Source organism: Chlamydotis macqueenii, chromosome 5, assembly GCF_036417535.1.
Source record: "Chlamydotis macqueenii isolate bChlMac1 chromosome 5, bChlMac1.mat, whole genome shotgun sequence".
Lineage (NCBI taxonomy): Eukaryota > Metazoa > Chordata > Aves > Otidiformes > Otididae > Chlamydotis > Chlamydotis macqueenii.
In genome coordinates, this window is record NC_141560.1 from 5397312 (window position 1) to 5412835 (window position 15524).

A 15524-nucleotide genomic window follows, 5' to 3' on the forward strand; every position below is an offset into this window, starting at 1 on the left:
TGCCTGGACTCCTTCTATGAGACTTATTCTTGTTTAAGTGCACCTGTGGCACACCTGTGGCTGCGTTCTGGAGAATCTAGGAAAAAAAGAAAGCACCACATTTTGTACTTAAGCATGTTTGGGCAACGGGCAGGTAGAGGAGCAGATGTGATGGTGAAGAAGTATATTAACTGAAACTTGTTACAAATCAACTGGCTAGGGCTTTTGGTTATAAAACCACCCTTGTTACAATGTGGAATGAGTGTTAAAAAAAATAAAATGCATACAAACAATAGGGAAAGCAAGGAGGTAGAATTTTTTCCTAATCTCTTTGTACATAACAATAGTAAGATCACTGTAACATCTCAGAAAAAGCAGTTTCATACAGTAGAGTTGTGTTTGTAAGGTGATAGTCTTCTATGAGTAGACTCAAAGTTTGCACTTCTGTGTTTTCAGTGGCATTTCATATGCATTTCTGTAGAGAAACTGAAGCTCATTTAATTTAATTTTTTTTTTTCCCTAAAAATTGGGTTCTGTAGTCTCTTCAGTAGCACAATACACTGCAGTGTCTTGCTCTTAAGCCCTCTTACAGTGATGAATCGGTAGTTAGTGCAGTCCTTGTCTACAAGGTCATTCAGCAAGTATTGATTGCATGACTCTTGGTACTTTCTATATTGTTTCCAGAGCTGAAAATAAAAAAATCTGCAAAACTTGCCCTCGTTCATCAAGACACTCATAGGTAGCATCTCTGATAGCTCACAAATTAATACTTTCTCAGGCAGCTACTGAAGATAATTAAGTGCATAGTGACGCTGGGTCAGTTTTTACTCGTTGGTACGTACTTGTTAAATTTCAAGTTAGCAAGCAGATGCAGCTTTGAGGGTTGCTTTTCCTACTCACTTGTCTATTACAGGACAGCTTTGTTCTGGTAAAACTGCTCTGTGTATAAGTAATATCGTAACTATTACGAGGATGTTATTGCTATGTTCTCCTTTTCTTTATTTTCTCTCTTTTTTTTTTTTAAAAAAAAAAAAAATCTCTGGGGTATTTCTAAACAAGATGTAGTTAAATGGATCTGCAATGTTTTGTGGCAAGTTTCTTCACAGTTCCTAAAAACCGTTTTGGTTAGTCAACTTGCTAATATTTCTTATGTAAGTAAATCAGAACCGATGTTGAGACAGCGTTTTTGTGAGGACAGGGTTAGTATTGTTTTTGTTGGTGGCATATATGGGCCTGCTACAGACAGGGAATGGAAGATACTTGCTCATTAGTAGTAAGCTGAAAATTTCACTGTTTAATGCGTTTTTGAGGTACTCAACTTGTAATAGAGGTTTTTTTTTTTCCCCTAACTTTTGGGAAGTACTGTGTTGATTCCCACTGGGAAGCTCTGCTTTTCTTTTTCTGTCATAGCTTTGTCTTGCCTAGGTTTCCACAAACAGAAAAAAAAATTCTGTTTCTTTTCTGTAATTATCAACAAGGTTGGGATGCAGTGAAATTCTGAAAACTCCCACTTTATTTCCACTGTTCAGATACGCTTTGTATGGAGCATATTGAACTTCATTCCTGGGACTAGAACCAGCATTATAGCAGAAACTGTTCCTGCAGGTCCTGCCGCTTAGTCATCCTTTCTCCCCTTCTGTCAGTGTTAGTCATGAAGTAACAGGTTTGGAAGAAAGGTTACTTTTATTTCTGTCATTCCTACTTTGTTATATTGACTCTTAAATAGTAGCATATAGGTTCCTGGCTAGTATGTATCCTTCTCTTCCCAGAAGGAAATGGTCGGCTGGTGCACCCTGGTTCCCCAACAGGTACAAGAGGCAATGGTATTACTTAAAGGGCTTTAGCTTTTTCATACTTGTTTCTTTGGAAGGACAGGATTGTTAAGTTCTTCTAGGGTAAATATTGCGGCACAGTAAACAGGTCTTTTGATGCTTACGTTACGTGTATATGGGGAGATATCCCCATCTCTTCTGTTCCTGTTTCCTTCCCTCCTTAGCACAACTGATGCTGTCCAGTAAATTCTTTGTTGCAGAATGCAACCTCTATAGAATTTCTGCTGTTGGAGAATTTGAAGTTGCAACAGTAACCTATTTAAGGCATGATAAAACTAATTAGTACAAGTTATTCAGCATTCATTTAACAGTTTTTATTTTGTTTGTTAGTAATAGGTCTTTTAACTGGAGTTAAACAGTCTTACTTATGGGTGAGGTTAAAAAGAGGAGTGAATTTGCAGCTTAGAGTGTCTTAAATTCTTCTGACATGATTGCTGTCGTGGTCTCAAAGTATCACAGAGCCAAAAATGTGCTGGCTGCCCTGCTGCTTATATTTATGAAATCCTTAATATATGATACTGTACATTGAAAAGACGTTTTCTTAAAGCCTCTCAGACTAGCAATAAAAAGTCCTGCATAGGTTGGCAGTAATATCAGCAATGCTTTTGGTGAAGTACGTTTTTCTTAAAAGTGAGAGGGAAGCCACAAGGCCTACTTCGTCTAAGAAAGGTGCATGTTTTTAAAGGTGCTGAGACTATCGATGTGTGTTTCTGATTACCCTCGCAGCAAGGTGCAAACAGGTATTTTCTTTAGAAGAGAAGAAAATTTAAAGTAGTTACAATTACAAAATATTTCATGCATTGGGATTAATTTGTGTACAGAGAGAGCTGATGAGTGACACGTTTGGAGTGGCTGATGAAACTTAAACTTCAAGGGGATGGCACGGATATATATTTGTGGTTTGTTTTTTGTTTTGTTTTTTTTTTTTAAATTAATGTAAACCTGTGACAACACTGAACTTCAGAATTATTTTGAGCGCTCTGGCCCTCACACTTAGCTGATCAATGGATACCGGTGCTGAATTAGTAACTGCCAGAGAGAAAAGCTCATACTTTGTTTTTCCAGTTAGTGTTGTGGTGGTGGCTTCCTTGAGCTATAAGTTAAACTAGAAGATTTTGAGAGTAACATGCTGATGTTGAGACTGGTGGATCTTACTGGTATTTACATCTTAAAAGTTTTGAAAATATTGTTAACTATCGTAGCTAATTAGGAATATAGGTATCTGCTGTTCTTAAAATATTAGAGTTTTGGAAGGGAAAAAGTTGCTTTGTGTGTACAAGTATTATAACATAAGCAATTAAGGTAATTCAGTAGTGGAGCATACCACAGCAGTATCTCTACTCTGAAGATGGAGAAACCTTTAAGCTTATCTTATCAAGCTTAATTAAATCTGTAATCATACCTTTTTATATAGTTCTAGTTGCAGTATTATTGCAGTCTGTGGTTTTAATCTAAGATTATGAGAATGTGAATGTTCTATTTAGTTATTTGTCAAATAAAATAAGTGGGTTTTTTTTTCTACATTTATTGTTTTTGCTAATGGTGCACATTTCATAGAGATGTAATTTTTTTTAAATAGAAGTTTGCCAAAATTACCATACTGACACACACAACACTCTTGAGCCTTTTTTTTTTTTTTTTTTCTTTTAAGTTCACTATTGGACAAAGCATGTTTCAAGTAGTTTAAATACAGAGTAGTGTTCTGCACTTTGACCCATACAAATAAACTTTTACCTCACCGGAATGCCAGACTGCAGCCACCTGGTCTCTGCTCTGTGAAAAGGGCCTGTTTGCGTGGCTCAGACAGCAGCATCTGAACCAGTGGGGGAGAACTGGTAACTTTTCTTTCCTTCTCTTCAAGGAAATTTTAATGAGAAGATTTTATTTAAACTGACTAAAGAGTAGATCTGTCTCAGGCAAAGCTTGTAACAGCCTTTTAGCATTCTAGACTTCTTCAGCTGTGCATTGATGGAACGTCCCTTTCACTAATACATGAATTTTAAGAGAGCAGGATGCCTACTAAGTATTCTATATAAGTTGGTCAGACTTGTGGTTGGAAGTTTCCAGTGGTCCCAGTCTGTTGGTAGCACAGTGTTGACAGTGTAGCAAAAACTATCACACATGTGTTTTTCTTTCCATTCATTTTTCTTTTTGTGGGGTTATTTGTAGCAAGTGAGAGAGAGGATTAAAAGGTGGCATAAGTAAGGAATAAATGGATAAGGTAAGAAAAAAAAAAACCAACAAAAAAAAACCAAACTCCGGAACCAAACAAAACCCTAAGATTGTTGGATAATAGTAACTGGTATGCAGGCAGTAGCTATGGTTTGAAATGTGCAATGCATTGATAAGAAGGCTGTCTAAATTAGACTGAGACTATTGCGTCCAAAAGCCTTACTTTATACTGGCTTGAATCTCTGTGTGAAAATGTTATTAGTTCTTAGACTGGATCTTGAATATCACCCTTCGTTTCACTTGTGAACTAAGGAAAGGCTTAAATGGAGGTCTTGAAAGTCATGTTTTAGAGAATATTTGAAATTGTGAGATAAATAGTAGACTTGTCAGCTTGGGAAAGAGATCTGATCATCTTGTGCCAACGTGTTTTCTTGGCTTCCTACTAGTTTTTGATGATGGGGATGAAAGGACCTTGAGGCGAACTTCGTTATGCTTGAAAGGAGAAAGGCACTTTGCAGAAAGTGAGGTAAGGCAATGATGGACATGGAATGAAAACTAAATAGTTAATTTATATTTTTTTATAATAAGAAGAAAGTGCAAACTTATTTTGTTTCCTCCCTTTCCATGTAGACACTTGATCAGCTGCCACTAACCAATCCAGAGCACTTTGGAACTCCAGTTATTGGGAAGAAATCTAATAGAGGAAGAAGATCTTCTCTTCCTGTGTGAGTTTTGATAGTGCTCTGTTGCTTTCCTTTCCTTTAGTGTCCTTTGCTAAAACTGAAGCTGGACCATTGAAGCTGCAATGGTCCGAATGCTCTGTTGTGTGAGTGGCATGCACAGATTATGGACTTGAGTAATTCAGATTATGCAGATGTGTTCATATGTTAGCAATATTATGAAATTGATGGGGTTTTTGCTTGTAGTAGCCTTAAGAATGTTTATGCTTCTTCCATATAGTAGGAACTCATATGTCAGGAAATGGAGGATTTTTAACTTTCTTTATACTGCACAAAGGAGGAAAAAAAAGGTGCTTTTAAATTTCCGGGGTAGAGACCATTTCCGTTATCTGTGCACGATCAAATCCTGACTCATACCTCCAATTCCAACATGATGCTGTTGTAAAATACTACTGCTTGGAAAGAATTTCTACCAAATTCCTCTTGCTAAGTAAGTGCACTTAATGTTTAAGTGTGTGTCAAGCAATTTCAGCTCTTAAAATTCTAGTTTTGTTTTTCAAGCTTTGCAGAACAGGAAGAAAGATCTGGTTGTAAGCTGTATTTGCTTTCAGATACTAACTTCAAATGAAAACTTTAAAATACTGTATGTTTTAATAATTTAGTACTGAAGATGAAAAGGAAGAAGAAAGTAGTGAAGAGGAGGATGAAGATAAAAGGCGTCTCAATGATGAATTGCTTGGCAAAGTTGTGAGTGTGACTTGTAATTCTGAGAAGGCAGACTGGTATCCAGCTTTGGTAAGTTGCTTAAGACGTTGACATCTCTACTGTAATGCTACTGCTATCCTTTTAGACAAGGGTGCCAGCTGACTTGTTACATTGTTCATATAGCGATTTTCCTGCATTAGGATGGTTTGCAAACTTCACAGCTTTTACAGCGAAGTTGTGAATACAGTCAGGCTGAGCTCTGCTGCCCATATTTGCTAAAAATGCAAATATTCTGCAGTACCTATGAAGAGCAGGAGAGCAAAGAATAACGTTTATGTATAAGTTACAGTTTTATGGCTCTTAAGACTTTAAAAACTGCACGCAAAATGATTGATATGTAACAATATTTTTCTTATAAAAATAAGATGCATTAGGACTTGCACTCCCAGGCAACTTCAGAGAAACTAGATGTGTTAATTTTAATTGTATTGAAGTTTTTTTCTATTTGTGTTTAATGATTGCCTTTTTCCTTAGACTTTAAATTTCATGAAATACTAGTTCCTTTCATGCTTGAATTTACATAAATGGCCAGCTACTCTAGCAGTAGAGGGTTATTATTTTTATTTGACTGTCAATATAGGATACAACTGTTCATTGCCATAGCTGATCATAAATATATATTAAATAAATTCAAAAACAAGTAGGCTTGTACTGTAAAGCTAGATGCTGCAGATTGTTTATACACACAGAAAAGTTTACGGATGCATAAAAAAAGTTGCTTTATTTAGTAAACTTTTTGGTATTGTCGGACAAACTGAATAGGCATCTTTTGTCATCCATCAGAGACTTATTTGTTTAAAAAAAAATATTCTGAGCATTAAACATGCAGGTTTGGTTTACTAATGTTTGCAGATTTTATTTACTTAACTGTATATTCTGTAGTCCTTTATTTTGAATTTTTGTGGTTAGCTGGAACGGGCTCGGCTGTCAGTGCCTTCTGACTTGGTTTAACATTGTATTTCCCTGTGTGAATCCAGGATCAAAAGGTTACTAACTACACAGGCCAGTTGTCTTCTCTTCCTTGAAAGAACATTATGATGTAATGTAGGGTGAATAGGTGACACTGACTTATCCAGGTCTACGTATCTCAATTTAAAATGTGAAATGTGTTATTGTTGCGCCTGTTCTGATTGTTGCATATCCCTTCACTAATGACAGATTTTACTTTAACATGGCCCTAACTAGAGGATTAAGTTACTGGAGACCACATACCTGTTCTGTTCTCTGCTGCCTGAGAAACGGGAATGTCGTTTCTTGATTTTTTTTTTTGAGGGGGGTAAAATTCTGACTCACCTGAATGAGGTGGCACAGCTTCCACTGAGTCCTGGCAGATCCAGAAGTTCATCTGCATTTGGCATTTTCTGTCTGTATATGGTCTAGAACAAACTGTAAAATTGTTCTGTTGGTTGGAATACAAATACTGCAAATGCATTTTTATCACCTTTTGAGACTTAGAGATGATACTACTGTGGAAGGATGTGCTGGATTCCACACTGGCTTATATTAGCCACACCTCAAAAATAAAAAATACTACTTACTTCTCAGCTTGAATGGCAAAGATCAGAAGCTGCTATAAAATAAGCAGATCTCATTTTAATTAATATTAATAAACTAAGTGACTTTTTAAACAGATGCTTTAAACAGGTTTTGTACGAAGAAAAGAGAAAAAGCAGAGTGAATAAATAGGATCCTGTGATGTTACCCCAGTAGAGTAGTTTTGGAATTTACAAATGAAATTGCAAACTTTTCTGGCTTGTATGTAACAAGTTAATAGTTTGAGGTAAACCACTTCTTAAAATTTGTCATTGTTGGCCTTAGTAATATAAGTTGGAGTAGGTTTCTTTTCTCAGAACTGGAAACTATAATAGAAGAAACAGGAAAACAGCAATTTTCCTGCTGTCTATCTTTCTTTCCTTTCAAGATAAACTTTTTTTTTTCCCTGAAAAAAAGTGTTTTATTTGAAACTTCAGGTTGTGTCTCCCAGCTGTAACGATGACGTCACAGTGAAAAAGGACCAGTGTTTAGTTCGATCCTTTGCAGATTCCAAATTGTAAGTAATAGCTTACTTTCATTAGGTGTCTGTGGGAGAAAAATGCAAAATAAATTACATATTGCTTCTGAAGACATTATTTCTTCCAAAAGGAAAGGGTACGATTGTGTGTAGTGTTGGTTGTGCATATCTGTCTGTGGTAGTCTGTTTCCAGCTAACTTCTGTGCTTACTCACCCACGTTGTGTGGACCGGTGAGTTCATTGGATTAGTAAAGTTCCTGATGTTTCTTCACTTCAAAAAAAATGAACAACTTCAAAAAAAACAGGTGTTAACACTTTAGATTATTCCTGTTCTTTGAAGTGTGAGTTTCGGTTCTAGTTATTTCCCTTAATATCTTAATTTTTACGTCTTTATTGGGTGTCTGTTGTAGTAGTTTGGATATCTGATTGACTCGTTACCCCCCCAGTGTCCAGATGTCCGTTGCTGTTTAAATAGCAAAGTTTAAAAGTGTTTAATCTACTTCTTAAAGAAAAAAGTGAATGTAAAGTAACCGTTTAGTCTGAACCAAAATTCCTGCAAAAAGAAGGAAAGGTCCCATTAGTCCACACTCCCTCCAAAAGAGGGAGGAAGGAGAGAGGGGAAGACAGAGAGAGGTGTGTCTTAAAGGCATAATACATTCAAAAGAATATGAAGACTGTATCTTAAAACTGTTTTGCTTTATTTCTCTTCATCCTTACTTCTAATGCATCTGTCTCAACATATTATAAATAAAAACTTCCTTGCTGAAGGCCAGCTGTCACCCCTCTTTCTCTCTTTCTTTCAAAGTGAACAATCTGTGATTTTTAATAGCCATGATTTTGAGTAGAGTGCAAGTGTTTGATTACTGAAATGTATTTCAAGTAACTAAAGACTTAATTCATTTTGATCTCTTGATGTAGACATGTATCATCAGCATTCTAGATAAGTCTGGTTCTTTATATACTGAAGGTACAATGTTACTGGAAAAGCATGCAGACTTGCTCTGTTTTACTTTTTCTTCTCCATAGTATTATGACTTTAACTTCAGAAAATGGCGGCCTCCAATTCCTGAGGTTTTACTCCAGTTTTTCTGAAATAATGAAAGAAGAAAAAAAAAAAAATCTTATTATAATAACTCAGTTGTAAGGCTTTCCTTGCAGGTTGGTTAGCATTTCTGTTGTAGTAATTCAGTAACTGAATGTTCCGTATATCTTTAGAACAGAGCAACTTCCATATATTTTTGCTGTGAGAATGCTTTTGTAATTTAAAAAATAAAAATCAACTGTTTATCAATGGAGATATGTGAATTTGGCTTCACTGTTGTTCTGTGCTAGTAGAAATGCATTTTGAAAATAGAGGGCTTGTTTCTTCTTCTTAGCTAGATTGCTATTTTGGGTAGCAACTGTTGATTGGTGTGAATATTTTCAATTTAGAAAATGTTTTTTTTGCCTACGTAGAGTCTTTTACCTTTGCAAATTTGTGCAGGGTAAATGTTTAAAATACAGAAGCTTTACAAACCTTTCTTAATTATTTAACTACAAGGGTTCTTTCAGTGTCTGGATTTCAAAGAAAGGTTGGAAACTAACTCTGCTTTTGAATCCTGTGTTAGGACCCACAATAACAAGTGTCTTATGCATTTAGTTGTTAGCAAGGACCTTGAAAATCAATGATAAATCTTGAAAATTTTAGAAATCTCTGTTTTTCTAAGTCAGATGCTTGCTTCACTGTGATTTAAAGACAATGACAGAACCTTATTCTTTTTCAGTTACTCGGTAGCAAGAAAAGACATTAAAGAACTAGATGCTCAAAACTTAACAAAATCTGAGTCCTCTCCTAAAAAAGGTAAATTGGAATAAATTCTAGATGTTTACAAAGAGTAATCTTGTGCAACAGTACTTTTAACTTTCACAGATAAATGATGGCCTGTTGATTTCTGATAAGTGCTCTTAAATGTTTTGCAAATGATTTAAAATATGATAAATCAGAGAAACTTTGGGTATAGCTGCCTTTATTATTAAAATAGCACCTAGTAGGAGTTTTGCTTACTTGATTTTTATTTCCTTTGTGTGATCCACTCCAGATTAATGAAAAGTGAACAGAGTATTTTCAAGGTGGAGTATTTGAAAAGTCATTGAAAGATGGAGTATATAGTTACTTCTCCTAAAACCAAAGTTTTGTGCTGTTTCTCAAAACACTTTGTATTTACGTTATGCCTTGCTGTGCGGGTGTTTTTAAACTTTATTTGAACAGCCTGCCTGTGAATAATGTTTGATTTAAGAGTATAATTACAGAGCTTTATTTCTAGTTGGATGTATGATGTGACTACAATAATCTATGTTTTGGGTGAGCTTGTAAAAGGCCAGATTCACTTTAACGTAGATAACTTTAAAAATTTTAGTGTTGTTTCAACTAGTCAGACCTCAAACCACAAAATTTGTTGAGGATAAATATGTAAATTTTATATATTAAAAATAAAAGAAGACCCCAACTACCACCAACAAAGTCCTCCACTCAACAGCAGCAGTTCCTCCAGTTTGAGTAAAGGTGTGGAACAGCTCCTTGACAAGTAAAGATTTAACGTGATACTCAAAAATGGGAGCTTGAGGTGGTTTTGATTGCTTCGTGTAGTTCTTAATGATTTTGTATATACTTTCTTCGTCATAACTATTTCACAGTACAAGAACTTTAAACAGCCAAAAAAGTGATCAGATGCCAGGCTTAGGATAAATTAAAGAAAGGGATTTTTTTTTTCGTGCAGAACATAGTTGGGTTGTGACATTCATTGCCATGAGTGAATATTGTGGAACCAAAGGTACTGATGGTTTCAAAAAGTTTAGACAGCTTTCCAGAGGTTACTCTATCAGCAGCTGTTTAAAAACAGGTGCCTTTTCTTCTCCAGCAGCACTGTGAATGCAGTATGTCCCTCTTTTGAGTATTCTTGTGATTCTTTACTGAAGTCCTTTATTGTGTTTCGGGGGCGTGTTTTGAGTTTATCTGTGTTTGTTTGGCTTTGTTGGTTTTCCCCCTTGGCGCACCTCCTCAAGGAAAAGAATTTGAGGTATTCCCATTGTACAAGTGGGACTTCTCCCGTCCCATCACTCCCTTATTCATTAGGGCATTTTTACTCTGTTCCAAACATTAATGTAACGTCTCCTTAAGCGGTGCTCTTGAACAAAACATTTACTTTTTTTTTTTTTTTTTTTCAATCTAAACTTTTAAGACATGAAGATATTTTGAGAAGAACAAAGTACGTCATAGTACTTGATCTCACTGTGGGTTTAGTTTTTTAAGTAGCTTTGTTACCGTATTTGTCTCTTTCATACAGAAACAGAACATAGAAGATCTGTGGATAAATGTAGGTGCCTGTCTTTGGTGCTGTTCACATACATAGGTGTGAATCTTAGTAGTGTTCATGAAGACCTGTGCCTAGATGCTGTGTGTTGTCAGCTTGAAATTCCTCAAGTTACTGATACTCAATTTTTAAAATTTGACAGTCTTGAAATGTGAAGCGTGTAGACTGAATGTTTAAAGCTGAAGTATCTGTTTTATCGCTTATTTCCATTGCTGTCTTAAGTTGGCATTGTAATTTACAAGAAGGTGAAAAGGAAATTAAAAATGCTTTGTGGCTGAGAATACGGCAGATGAGATAAAACCTGGGCCCTTTCTTCTGTAGGACTACAGGAGGCAAGCACGTTTCTCAACACAAAGGGTGTTCCTCGGAACTGGAAAATGGACATAAGTGAAATTCTGGAGTCCTCTAGCAGTGATGAGGAAGATGGAGCTGCTGCAGAAACTGATGAAGAGGAAGAAAAGAGAGAAGAGAAAACTGAAGAAGTAGTGGTAAGTCTGGGCAATTTCAGTCATTCCTCAAAGCTAACTGAGTAACTTTCATACTTGAAGATCTTGAGCTTTCCAACATTTTCCTCTCAGACGTAGCTTACTCACTTCAGCGTCTTCTCAGGCCAGTTCACCTTCTCTTTCCTACGGCCATCTCTAATGGGATTTGTGAGCAGTGGCAGGTTGCCTCCTGTTATCCGGTGCAGAAATAGGAGACAAATCTCAGAAATTAAAAATTAAAGGCAGAGAAGAGTGATAGAAAGAATCTGGGTTAGGAGAGATGTAACAAAAAAAAAAAAATGATGCTGAGGATAATGGTAGTAATTCAACCTTAAGTAGAAATCACTTTGTGTTTTTCTTTTGTACTTTATGTAAAAAGTAACTTGTTTCTGAAAAAGTAGTTTGATTTTAAAAAAAACCAAAAAAACTATTAAAGCAAAAGCAGTAGGCTGACTGAAAGGATGAGCTAAAGCGTAGTGCCTGTTAAAGCTATTTGGTGCCTAAGACGCTATTTAAGAGCAGTACAGGAGTTACCTTTGTAAACATTTGGTTTTTTTAACAGCGTTACTGGGTGGGAATTGCAGAAATCGTGTGCTACGATGCGGATGGGCTTTCTGGTGAATATTTACAGTAGGATGTTTTTCTGCATTGAAATGTTTTGTGTGGCTCATTTTCTACAAAGTTAGCGAGTTTCTTTCGTGTTTACAGAATTTCCTTTTATTCCTGCTACCTGTTTTTAACCTTGATGTTATATTTAGAAGTGGGGGGGGGGGGGCGGTGTTTGGTCATGGGATTGGTTTGTGGGTGTTTTTTTTTTTTCCGTCGTGAGATTTTTCGCATGGCGCTCGGAAACATTCCTTTCTTTACGTAGAAAAGAAATCGGGTGAAGTTTGTCTTCTGCGGAAGGTCAAACACCGTTTCCCCGCGGCTTCCCGGTTCTCCCGGCCCGTCCGCAGAATGGCCGTTCCTACTTGGAGGCGGCCTACAGCGTTGCCACGGCAACCGGCTGCTGGTCGGCAGCGCGCATGCGCCGGGAGTGGCGGCGGGGACGGGCGGGTGGAGAGCGGGCGCTGGAGCCGAGGCTTGGCCGGCGGCCAGGGGGAGGCTTGCCAGATGCTTTGAAATGGGCTGTCTCTTTTCTCCGCCTTTCATGTAATGTCTGGGGCTTTTTTGGGGGTTTTTTTTTTCGTTTTTAATTTTTATTTTTCATTAATATGGAAGAGAATGTAAGTAATGCCGTATAACTGCGGATGCCGCGCAGGGCGAGAGAAAGCCGGCAAATATTTGGAAGTCAGGCTGAAATATGTCCAGGCAGCGGGCAGATTTAGATAGAAAGGAAGTAAAACCATTTTACATTTGAAAGAATGCAGCTCCTAGGTAAGGTTTCTGTGTTTTAATCTGTGGTGTTAACATGGTGGTTAAGAATGCGGATTTGACTTAGATTTCTGATCTGGGAACTGTCTGGTGGAGCATGCAGCCAGGGTAGATCTTTCCAGGTAAAAAAAAAAAAAAAAAGACAATAAGAATCTATTTTTAGGGGTTAATTTTATGCCGTGATAACAGTGTTTTGTAAAATGGAGGAGATGGCTGTATGAGAATAATGGTATGTTTAGATAAATATAAGGATAAATGTGTGCAGAATATGCAATCCTCTGGGTTTTTTTCCTCTGTTTGCAGTGAAAAGGACTGAATAGGCCACATTTTGCAGGGTGTGAACTGTTGCAGTCTGTACCGGTCTGTTTTTGTTAACCTTGGTTAAAATTGCAGACTATCAGTCACTAAAAATCAAGGATTGATATACTAGTTTTCTAGTATCCATTTTTAATATCATTTTTCATGGCTGTTGCATAAAAGTGCTGTGTGTTTCAAACAAAGAAGGGGGAGGGGGGAGCTTGGTGGTTTAAAAAAAAAAAAAAGAAAAAGAAAAAAAGGCATTCCTATAAAAGAAATAGAGGTTATTTTTAAAGAATAAGCTAAATGTAGAATAGTGAAGCAAAGGATTCCAGACAGGTAGATGTCCTGGTAGGAAAAGCTGTAGAATCCATTATTTCCAGGTGACAAGTAGGCGTGTAAAAATAAGGTGAGCATCTTCACGCTGAAGCTATGTAGATAGCGGATAGAGGATAGATATTAATCCTTTTAGATTATGTCAGAGCAGAACTGTCATTCTGGCCCATTAAATCAAATTCCTGATTCAACTGTTACAATTCATATTCTTATTTTAATTGTGGGTCATGCTAGATACTGCAAATAGACAGCATTTAGGGAATTTATCATAATTTTTTTTCTTTTCGCGTAGAAAGGCAGTGATACTGATTGCAGAGAGAATTGACAAGTGAATGATATTTTTTTGCATTTGTTTACCTACAGATGTTGAATTACTTAAATTTTGCATTTACATTTTGTAGAGTTTCTCCTTTATTAATCAAGGTCAAAAATAGCTTCTGTCCATCCTCTGCCAGAATATTCTCAGTGGACCTTTTAGAACTTCAAGTTGTTATATTACTGGAGATTGAAGGGAGATTTTTAAAATTACCTCTTCCCCCCGCCCCCTCCTCCATCTTCTGAAATGCACAGCAGCTTTGCTGTTGCTGTCAAGGCCTGGCCAGCTGCTGACCAGCCGTGATATAGGCCTTCATTAGATCAATCAAATGGACACCGACCTACTTAATATATAATGGGAGGGTAAAGTCAGTTAGAAGAGTCTAATTCTAGGAATGGAAGGATCCTATTTTCTGAAACAGGATCTTTTATAATAATAATGGAGCAGAGAGACCTACTGTAGCAGGTGATAATAGATCCTACCATTTTTTCCGGTAGATGGAACTCTGTTTTGACAGAGGCTGTCTTTCTAATTGTGCTGCCTTTCACGACATCTTGAGTATAGTAGAATTGGTACAACAAGGTTTCCAGGCTTTGCATGGTGGTTCTCTCATGGCTTTTGTAAGCTAAGGAGTGGGAAGCAACATGGTGGTGGTGAGATGCTAATCCTCCTCATCACTGGTAACTGTGTGGCCCAGAGTTTACTGTGAAGGAGGAAAACATGGAAATTACTTGTCATTGACTTTAACAGGAATTGTGTTACACTGAGTTGCTCAGCATGTTTCAATTGATGGATTTTTGGCTGTAATTGCAATATATGGTGCAATTTAGGATTACTTTTAATTAACAATGAGAGATGTGAATAACAGAACCTATACTGCATGTGTCACAAAAAGCTAAAAATTCAGGAGGTACTACAAAAACAAGTTTTTTATAAAATGAAGATGTAAAGAATCATGCTGTTGGTTTGAATCCACATAAAAATCTGGATATTGCTTTTGGTTCTTACCAGTTTTCAATATATCAGAATAAGAGAATTAACTGTATTTTGAGGGTACATTTGGCAGTCAAAGAATGCACTACAGCTAAAAGGAAAGAGAAATTCTAAAACTGCAGTATCTCCACTTAGAAATAGAAGTTTTTGGAACATTACCTGATTCTTATTAAAAATCAGATTATATGTACTACCATATTTGCTTGTATTTAAGGTGTTCTGTCAGGGAAGAAATCATACATATTTGTTTCTCAGGATTAAATTGTCAAATACTCCCCATTTTACAAGGGAACATGTAGGCAACATTTGATTTTTGCCTCTCAGTCTCCCTGTAGGCCACCCTGGGTCCAAGAGAATCAAGATTTTAACATGCAGTTATTTGAAATATATTTTCAGTACATGTTCTTAACAGATACATTCACATAAGATCAGAGTAAAAGTAAGGAATTTGTTCTTTAGAGTTTAAATTTTGCAAGTTTCAAAATTGTATCTTTTTATAATACCAAGAGCTGGGAAAAGGGATTTCCATCTTACCTGTAGAATTGCTTATAACACCATTTTTGAGACTCTTCCAGTTTATCTGTGTCACTTTAATAGAAATTCCTTGTTCTTTCACTTTTCCCCACCCCAATCATCCATGCAAAAAATATTCAGAAAAAAATTCTAGCTAGCTGGTCTCCATGCCTGTCCTTGCAGAAAGAGTTGTAGCACCTTCAGGTGTATGCTTAGAGGAATTTTCTTAGTCTTCATTTTGACAGTCATCTGAAGGATGTATCTGTGGTATGTTTAATAGTGTGCATTTGTGTAACGTTTTTAGGGTTCCTGCATCACAACAGCAACAAGAAACATCAGACAGAGTAGCTTTACATTGTTGAGCCCAGAAAATGCCAGAAGCATTTTCCAAGGTACCTATTCTGCAAATAAGCAAGGTTTT

General features: G+C 36.6%; 1 protein-coding gene and 1 long non-coding RNA gene across 6 annotated transcripts in view; one reads left to right on the plus strand and one right to left on the minus strand.

The window, feature by feature from the left end:
- Positions 1-15524, minus strand: part of LOC147600436 (uncharacterized) — a 759986-nt gene that overhangs the window by 130716 nt on the left and 613746 nt on the right. The window lies entirely within an intron of this gene.
- The window catches only part of ARID4A (AT-rich interaction domain 4A), a 47756-nt gene that overhangs the window by 11434 nt on the left and 20798 nt on the right, over positions 1-15524 (plus strand). For all 5 annotated transcript variants that reach the window (XM_086748187.1, XM_086748189.1, XM_086748190.1 and 2 more), the window contains exons 6-11: positions 4430-4509; positions 4614-4708; positions 5326-5458; positions 7399-7478; positions 9203-9279; positions 11111-11277. In XM_086748187.1, coding sequence (XP_086604313.1) covers positions 4430-4509; positions 4614-4708; positions 5326-5458; positions 7399-7478; positions 9203-9279; positions 11111-11277 — 632 coding nt within the window. The remainder of the gene's footprint in view (positions 1-4429; positions 4510-4613; positions 4709-5325; positions 5459-7398; positions 7479-9202; positions 9280-11110; positions 11278-15524) is intronic.